Source organism: Egretta garzetta, unplaced genomic scaffold (genome assembly GCF_000687185.1).
Source record: "Egretta garzetta isolate BGI_Z169 unplaced genomic scaffold, ASM68718v1 scaffold130, whole genome shotgun sequence".
NCBI lineage: Eukaryota > Metazoa > Chordata > Aves > Pelecaniformes > Ardeidae > Egretta > Egretta garzetta.
In genome coordinates, this window is record NW_009258284.1 from 339,981 (window position 1) to 349,665 (window position 9,685).

Sequence of the window (9,685 nt, forward strand, 5' to 3'; positions counted from 1 at the left end):
TTTTTTTTTTTTTTGGGGGGGGTTTTTTTTTTTTTTGTTTTTTTTTTTTTTTTTTTTTTTTTGGACCCACCATCTGGCAATCTCACTTGATACTCTGTTTTTTGTTGAGTTTGGTATTTTTTTTGTGTGTGTTATGAGATACTTTGCAATGGGTCCTGAAGGGACTGTAAGGCTTTGGCTTATTGCCAGCTTTTCCAAATTGAAACCACTGAAACTAAGGTATCTCTTGATACATTGCTGTTCAGCTATCAAATTTCCGTATTCTTCCATTAGGAAGTAATCCTATTGCTAAGACTGTTGTGTGAATCTTCTCTGTGTCTGCTTTGATGTTCAGTGCTTGGTCTTACCTTCCACATGTGTGTAGGGCGCAGCTTTTGCCAAACCTTTAATTATACCAAATGCCAAAGCAAGGGAAGAATTTCTCTGAGCAGAACTAAGCATGCAGTGGAAGCAACTTAATTTTATGTGATGAGCTGGTATGCAGAAATAAAGAACTTGATTTGAGCAGATGCTTCCTTGTGCAGACGTAGGTAAGAATCCTATACAATAGATTGTAATAGGTAAGAGATGAAAAGGGAAGTTACGAGTCTCATGGTACAGTATGTAATGTACTCTTTGCTCCTGGCAATACCAAAGCCAACCAAAAAACCCAGTAGGATTCAGTATTTTAAACTAGAATAATTACCTAAGAGAAATTTTGTGTAACAGTTGATTAAGATACCTTTTCCAGTTTGCTGCTTAGAAGCTGAGGTATGTGTACAGAAATAATAGTATTTCATCTTTGGCTACAGCTGTAAAGCGAGCAAGTACTAAATAACATCTGCAAGGTGTATGCATGTACTCCAATACAGCTTGGTCCAGAAGTAATTTAACAGAATTGTGTTTCTGAAGTCAGTGTTTAAAAAAAAAATAAAAAAATTCAAATAGTGGCAGAAATTAAGAACTGCCAAGATAAGTGTTTGAGTTAACTGAAAGCAGCTGGTGGATAGCAGACAAATCTTTCAGGTATAGGTCTGAGATGCAACTTGTTTTAATGTTCTGAAATAAAGTGGCATGGGTGGCAAATGGTATCTCAAGCAGCAAAATTACAATAGTGGTCACCATAAGCAGGTATTGCTAACTCCCTTTGACAGAAAGAGATTACTCATGAACTAAGAGTACAAACAAGTGTTTCTTGCTCAGCAGTTAGGTGTAGGAAGTGTGAACACTAGCGTGAACACATAACCTCTTATCAGTTAGCGCTCCTCTCCCCATTTACCTTGTATTTTTTTGAACACGTGTAAGGAAAGAATCTGCAGTTAGCCCTTGCACACAGCAGACAACGCCACCTGTTCCAGGGCTGATACTCAGTAGGCTGATGACAACAAGGTGCTAAGTGTGATAGGAATCAAGGTTGGGTTTGGTTTGGTTGGGGGTTTTTGTGTGTGGGTGGGTTTTTTTGTTTGTTTGTTTTGTTTCTGTTCTTGGTTTGGGTTTTTTTGGGTTTTTTTTTTTTTTGCCCCCCTGGACTGCTATCCGGGGGTTTTTGTGTGTGTGTGGGTTTTTTTGGTTGTTTTTTTTTTTTTTTTTTTTTTTGCCCCCCTGGACTGCTATCCAGTAAGAGTACAGCAGTCTTTCCAACTGTTGTCTTTTTGTTGTTGTTGTTTTATTTTAACTCTTGTATTGAGCTGCTCTGTGTTTTTAATGTTGCAGGAGTCCAGGAGAAAATGGGAATAATGAACAAAGGAGTGATTTATGGACTCTGGGATTATGAGGCTCAGAATGACGATGAGCTCTCGATGAAAGAGGGAGACTGCATGACAATCCTGCGCCGGGAAGATGAAGATGAAATTGAGTGGTGGTGGGCACGGCTGAATGACAAGGAAGGCTATGTTCCCCGCAACCTGCTAGGGGTGAGTCCTTGATATTTCCAGAATCAAAAAAAACCCCCACCCCAGTATGTTGAGTATACACAGCATTATTCTCATACATCTAGGGTAGGTGCAATTTCAGAAGTCAAGAGGTAGGAGTTGAAGTTCTCAAATTATTCATTTGGGGAGTTGAATACCTTGGCAGAGTGGGTTAACACCCTCTGTTTAGACACCCGACCAGATTATATTAATAGGTGCATAAAAGAACAACATGTATCACCACCCCGCTATACTTTGCGAGTTCTAATACTAACATTGTCTCACCACCTTAGAGGAAAAGAACCAAAACCTTTTATCTGAACATGACGCGTGCAAAAGTTTTTGTTGAGCATGTGAACAGAACTGGGTTTCCCCTCTTACAGAAAGTGATCGACTGGCACAAAGGGCCTTAAGATCTGAAACTTGTATAAAGAATGAGTCACAAGTCCTGTCTGGGTTTACACAGTGCACCTGGTGATCCAAGATGGTTTCACAGAGAGTTTTAAGACAAACACTGCAAAGTTCTATGGTTGTCTTTTTTCTAGTGTTGAAAAAGAGATCAGATTGCCAAATAAAGGCAGATCTTTTTCTCCTATGTTCTTTATGTAATATTTTAACCATATGTCAAAGGCTTTGAATGAATGGCCTCTCCTTTCCTCATCACCTTCTCTACTACCTGTGTACTGTATAAAAATGATAGATATTTTCAATTATGTCCCCATATTTTTCCTCATGGCTGAGTTGCTAGAAAACTATAGCAGATGGACACATGTATAAAAATTCCATTAAGCTTTTTTCTACATATCCAGTTGCCCAGCTGCTGGAGATAAGAGGTTCTGCCAGTGCTAAAGATTAACTGCTGTGAATTTTATCTGATTGATGTATGATGTTTGAAAGAGGCTGAATCTCCTTCCTCATGCAGATAATCCTTACTCTTAAACTGGTTAGATTTTGTAGAGCGACTGTATCTAATGCAAAATCAGTTTTCATTTCTGTATCGCTTTCAGGTCAGGCCTGCTCACAATGTACTGTAAAATTCTCCCTAACAGTACTTGTGCTCAGGTTTTTTTCCTCTCCAAATGTAAACATTTCTAAATTGAGAGCGGCCATCAGCCCTGCACAGTAAGGTCAGAAAGGTCAGAAATGGCAGCTTGCTTTTTTTTCCCCCCCTGCCTGCCCCAGGGTGAATCGTGCATGTGCTACTTCATCCTAAGCTTGCATGCTCAGCCTGAGCACAGGTGTGTAAGGACATGAGGAGCATCTGTGCTTCTGTAACAAAAAGCACAAAGCAACACAGCTTAGACTGGGGATCACAACTGTTCCTTCTAAGCACAACACAATCCAAGCAGAACCTTTGGGGAAAACTTAGCCGAGCCCAATATTAACTGTTACACTCTTGTGTCTGTTCAGTTGTTCCAGTACTGCTACCGAAGTATTCTGTGGTTATTCTCAAAAGCAATTACTGGACTCTTAATACAGCAGCTGAAATCTAGGCTAAGATGTTCAGCACAGAGGCAAATGTTTGGTAGTTTAATATATTCTTATATTAAGTTGTATTTTTATCACAGCTGCTTTATCCTTTTGCAGTTAGGTGCACTGAATAAAAACAAGGATGAAATTATCTGCATCAGTACTTTACCCTTCTTAGTGATTCACAAGCTCCCTAAGCTGTATGAGAGCTCTAAAACTGAATGCAAGTAAGATAATACTGTCAAAATAGTGACTTCTTAATACCAGACAATCTTTTGAGCACTGTCAGGTGTTAAGCTACTGTAACTGACTGACTGATGTCATCTCTGCTAGTGGTGAAATCATAGCAGGCCGAGACAAACCTAGGTGAAGTTGCTGGTCTTCTCTTATTCATCAGCTGACCATGAAAAAGAAGAAAGCCAGAGACTGGTTGAAGAGAAATAGGGGGGGATCTTTAAGGAGAACTTTAGCTGAAAAAAACCCAGGATGTAATGTAGACATGCATTGCCATTTAGGATTCATCTTTTTCCTAATTGGATGAAGTGTATCCTTCTATTTTTACATGCCAGTAGCTGTACTTTGCAGAACAGTAGTTGTTCCCCAAACCCTTTGCAAGTGGGAGCCAAGAGCTTCCCAAGCATCTCTGCACTGCTGCGTGCTGTCTCCCATCAATTGTCGCCCTGCAGCTGAGGCCGAGGCAGTCCCCCTACCTCTGTGTGCGTAGCAGAATGTGTGAGTAGCACATAGCTCAAGGGCCGCAGGATGGCAGCTACTGATTTACTGCTGGGTGGTTAAATGAGTTGAACTGGCCACCCACTGTCTGCCAACTAAAGCACAGCTCCTATAGTTCCACAGTCCTTATGCAGCCAGATGTTTCCAGTTTGCCCAAAGCTATAGATCTGTAAAGGCTGATAGGCATTGAAGCAAAACAGACTTTAATACCTCTCTATTTCCATTTATAGAACAGGGAAAAATCCTATAGTTCACTGAACACAGAAGTCCCTTGACTTACAAAGCCCCATGCTTTTCCTAGCCCACCCATCTGGGTAGAGCTGAAGGTACTGAATTATGTGCTGTTCAATGCCTTCCTTTTGTACTGATGTGGTTAGTATTTTTTTTTTTAAGCTTGCCTAAGAATGCTAAATTTATATTTGTTAGTGCTGGGTGTTTTTTATAACCATGTTTTTCCTACTAGAGATTACATTAGAACTGTAGCACCAGACAGGTTTTTATTTCCTTTTTTTCTTTTAAAAAAAATTTACCTTTTTAAGCACTAAAATTTTAAATCTCATTTCTGTTTTACCCTTAGCTGTATCCAAGGATTAAACCTAGACAAAGAAGCTTGGCATGAAATAGTACAGAAGCCAGATTCTCAAAGTACTAATCATGGATGACTTACAAAAAAATTCATTTTGTGGTTCCAGTATCATGAGACTTATTTCAATGACAATGTAATTTGAAAGCTATGAAGAATGTGCTTTGAAAACAAATGAAGGATTGATGCATTAGCAAATGGATGAGGGCATTCTACAAGATGAAATAATGCTTACAAGCAAATGAAGTTCTGCTGCCTTTGGTCTAAGCAAGCCATTATGTTCAAGTACCCACTCTGATTTCTTCAAACATGGCAGAAAAGAATTTCACATTTTTCTGCATTAAATACAAGGACCTTTTCAATTTACCATTGAAGGAATCATCATGAAACAGACAACTTGGCTTTGTCCAAATTTATCCCGAGGCTTTTTCCAGATGGGAGAAATTAAAATAAAGTACGTGCATAGCACCCAAATGCTTATTGCTGGAAGCAGAACGTTTGTTAAAGGAGCTAAACCGAAGTGCATCTGAACAGTGACAACCATGTGACCAATCCATTAAGCAATAACTTTTAAAAATGCTGTAGCATCTTAGGAATTCCATGTATTCAAAATATTATGTGTTGTAACAGTGTAGTTTTAGATTCCTCTTTTTACAAAGAGCCTCATGTATTTATTGTATTTTGTACTTTGAAAACTAAGTGTAGAAACTTTCTGTAGTCCTTGACAACTTACTTGTTTTTACTTGACTGTGATACCATTAAACTTTTGTTTCCTCTTAAGCTTTAACTCTGGCTATTTTACTGTCAAGTTTTTATTAGACCATCTGAAAATGTTAACAGTAAGACACTGCTGTTCTACATTAAACTAACAATTAAATTGAACCCCTCCTCCCCCATTTGTTCAAGACAGTCTTTCTGCATTTAAAATTAAGCCCTATCTTTTAGCTTTTAAGGTTAAAAAATGTTATATGTAACTAAGGGATATACTTTAAAAAAAAAAAAAGTTGGTACAAGTATTTTCCAAGTAGAGACTGTCCCATGGAACTATCCTTTATCTATTTAGGAATAATCATTTGATAATGAATAGAGAATTTGATTATTGAATCTTTCCATAACGTTATTTATGAAGTGCCTCACCCTTCAGGCTCATATTTTCCTACTAGGTAAGTCCTTGCTGCTTTCTGAAACAGTGCCCATATGTACAAGAAACTGTTTGTAGGAAGGAGGACACAATTCCTCAGGTCAGCTCTAGTGAGAACTCTTGGAAGCAGCAATCTGCTCCTCATGTTCACAGCCCCAGGATTTTAATAGGTTGGTATGGGGTATATAGCATCAATTACCTTTCATGAAAACCTTTAAAAGATTAGCTTTTCAAGCATTAAAGTATCAGACTATAACATTTCATTAACTAACTGACATGCAGCCACAGTGTCTGTCAGTGCCTAGTCAGCTCCAGAATGTTTTTCTCCTTTAGAAGGCAACATACTCTGTTCCTGACAACACAAGCTCTGCAGATGCTCTGTGATAATCTCTCAAGGAAAAAAAAAATGGTGCTTACCTGCAGAAGGAATAACGTCTTGCAAGCTTTATTTCTACTGTTTTTATTTAAATACTTTCTTGAATTTCAAAAGAAGATAAACAAGATACAGGAAATTGAGATTCCACCTGAGAGCATGGGCTTTCTCTTGGAAGAGTCTGGTTGCCAACAGCCTCCTGCTACAGGCACAGCAAGGATCAGGATGGCAAGACTTGCCCTTCAGATCGGTCAGACGTGTACTATATTTGTACCACGTGCTACTCAAATTCTTCCAAGAATATTTAACCAGAATAGTGCTAGGGCTTGACCCTATGAAAGCATACAAGGGACCCATATCTTACCTAAACACCTGTATTCAGAGATATACAACACCATCCCTTTTCTAGTTTCAGGTACTCAGGAATGGCGTTGGACCTGTTACTCAAAAAGCACTTATTAAACCAGACCGTCAAGGTGTAACGAGCTTTCTTCCAGAAGTCATGTAAAATACCGAGCTAGTAGCAAAGCAGTACTTTCAAAAGTTGCACTGAAGATTTATACTAAATGAAAGCTTTTGTACAGAGGATATATAGTAGTAGATAAAAGACTTAGACCCATAAAATGAGGTTGCAGCTTCTTCTGCTGTTGAAGTAGAACACTTTCCTTCTTATAACTGTGTGCAAAATTTGCCATGCATAAGTTAAGGCACATTCATGTTAGGGTATTACTTGTATGCTTGATTATCTTCACCTGATCTTGCTCTTTCTGTGGCTCAGTAGCTCAAATGACAGTAAAGCACAACCACTGTAAGGACAGAGAGAGGGGAAAAGAGCCCGAGGTTAAGTTCAATAAAAATACCTGTAGCAAGTCTGCACGTTCCCATGTCTAGCAAGAGGAAGAAAGTGTTGTTACAGAAGTGACTTTAGGGTCTTTCTTGAATGATCTAAATTCATATCTCATTTAAGGCTGAAGAGTTTTGGGATGATTCACACATTCCTCAGTTAGGTCCAGAAATAAGTTACGTTCAGGTAATAAGCAAGTCGAACAGAGCTAGCAGGGCAGTTTTCTCCAAACGTAGGCCTTTCTCCAGGGCCCATGTGGTGCAGAAAGAAGCAGACATGGTCAATGCCATGAGTCCCTTCTGCACCTATGTTTTACCCTGTTGCTGACAGAAGAGGCAGGGAAGAAGCCTGCGTACATATCAGCCAAAATTACTGCCACTAAGGGGTGAGTGGCTTCTGGTTCAAGTAACCTTGACTGTTTACAGTGTGATATATGTATATTTTTAAAAAGGGTAACGTTTCTTAAAACTGCTTATACATACACAAGCTATAGAAATTTAGCATATATGTATATAAACCCCAGCCATAATCAGTCAGAATAGAGCAGGACAGTCGCTACTGTTAACCATCCCCCCACCCCCCCGAAAAGATTAAAACAAACATTTTTGAGCTAAATGAACTTACATTAACAAGGTTCAATTCTATTGTTCCAGTTTTCTCAGTATCCAGTTTTCTAAACATTTCTGTGGTAGGAGAAAGATGACAGATAAGGATAGGATATAGGCACTAATTGGAAAGCCTTCGCCTTCCTCGTGCTTCAGGATCAAAAAGGAATTTAGTCCCACAGTCTAAAATTTATGACAATGGTCTACAACCCAAACCAGAAAGTCACTGTGTGCTCATACGCAAGAATGAGACTGAACATCTTGAATGGTTCTGTCTGTAATATTAACACTATTTGTCACTCTAAGTGTTTAGATTCCCCCCCCCAACATTTAGTTGCTTGCTTTAAAAAAAAACAGCAGTCTGGCCTAAAAGGCTGGTTCCTAGGTCTAGGAGGACCATGCAGGTTGGGTTAAGGGATTTATAACTCAGCTTTGACGTCACTTTGGTTCTGGTACAAAGTTTTCTGAATAACTCGCCATAGACTTGAAAACACAAAGCAACAGTCTGTCTAGTTATTAAGGGTATACTCACTGAACAAGGTTTCCAGCCGAATCAAACACCGGACAAAGTTATCAAAATCAATGATGAGGTCTTCATCAGCAAAACGAGCCACAATGACTTGATGTAACTGGCAGTTCAGTTTGAACCCTAAAAATACAATGTCAAGGATTTAAAAAAGAAGAGGAAGAAAAAATGCAAAAAGCTACAATCAACAAACCCCAACCTTATACACTGCCAGAAATTCAATTAGCTACTTTTGGTTAAATTCTCAAATTTTTAAAGTACTCCATTTTGGAAACTCCCAACAATCCCTTCTGTACTTGGAGTGATTTAGAGATGCCACTAGCTCACTTGTGGCCTGTGCTCCCAAACCTGCACTATTTCCCAAGGGACATGGCCGATTGCTCCAACTCCTGGTCCTTCCCTGGGTGATGAGGCAGTTGCCAGACTCGGTCCACTGAGACCTGAGATGAAGCAGTGGCTTTCTGTGGGCAAATGGGTCTCTATTTCCAAAGAGTATCTAAACTTTGGGACAAAAAGAAATGTTGCTTCATCTTACGTGGTGACAGGAGGAGACAGCTCCAGAGAGCCCAAATGCAGGCATTAAGATAGCCCCAGAAGATCACTAAGTTAATTTGGGTGGCTCTGTGGTACCCCCCACTCACCATCATAAGTCAGATTTGCTTTTCAGTGGTTGCAGTAGCAAACTGACTCTTTGAGCGTTACCCCTTGGCCAAGCCCCTTCCATTCCCTAGGTCACAGCATCCTGGTTTTACCAGCTTATGCCAAACCCACGTATACCCCAGAGAGACTCGTTGAGAGACAACAGCGTGCTGTTACAAGACCAGATTGCGGCAGTTATTTGTGCTTCTCCAAAAGCTGGTCACCAAAGAAAATAACTGCAAACCTGTCATTCCTTTGAGATGCTTTTAGTGAGCCTGCGTGGCAAGACACTGATACACAAAGCCAAGAGCCTAGGCTGAGCATCTAGCTTAAATGAAAGCCTTTCAGTTCTGGGAACATAGGATTTTTCAGCTTATACAGGAGTCTAGTGTATAGTCTAGTGAGCATCTATCAACCCAGCCTGAAACTGATATAATCCTAAAAAGACAGAGAGATCAATACAAATACCTGCTGCTTCCAGTGCTCTCCTCATTTCATACGAATTCATGGTACCGGATCGATCCACATCAATTTCCCTGTAAATTTTCTGTAGAACACAAAGCCCAAAGTCAAAACTCATCAATAATTCAGAGCGTGTCTTGGCTTCAGTCAGAAGTCAAACATTTTGAGATGCAGCCTGCATGCTCTTCAGGACGGCTTGCAACGTTTGTCTGAAGGACTAGGTACTTATCCCCAAGTTCACCTAAAAGCAGCTTTAGAAAGGAAGTCTTTTTAATGCAACAGCCAGAGAGGATAAAGGCTCTGGAGAATTCCTTGAACGCCCGTGCAAAATGGCACTATCACTACTACAAAGTGAGAAGGCTAAACATATTTGGACGTGAGTGAAAACAAAACAGAACCCCCCTCCGAGAGTAAGGCAGGG

At 39.8% G+C, this 9,685-nt stretch overlaps 2 protein-coding genes across 2 annotated transcripts in view; one reads left to right on the top strand and one right to left on the bottom strand.

Moving 5' to 3' along the window:
* TP53BP2 (tumor protein p53 binding protein 2) overlaps positions 1–4,710 on the top strand; it is a 30,276-nt gene extending 25,566 nt beyond the window's left edge. Inside the window, exon 17 of the mRNA XM_009637074.2 lies at positions 4,669–4,710. Coding sequence (XP_009635369.2) covers positions 4,669–4,710 — 42 coding nt within the window. The remainder of the gene's footprint in view (positions 1–4,668) is intronic.
* Positions 4,711–6,919: 2,209 nt separating this feature from the next.
* The window catches only part of CAPN2 (calpain 2), a 27,279-nt gene continuing 24,513 nt past the window's right edge, over positions 6,920–9,685 (bottom strand). Inside the window, 4 exon segments of the mRNA XM_035892336.1 lie at positions 6,920–6,994; positions 7,657–7,715; positions 8,170–8,286; positions 9,271–9,349. Of these exon segments, the coding sequence (XP_035748229.1) occupies positions 6,971–6,994; positions 7,657–7,715; positions 8,170–8,286; positions 9,271–9,349 (279 nt within the window). The 3' untranslated portion in view covers positions 6,920–6,970.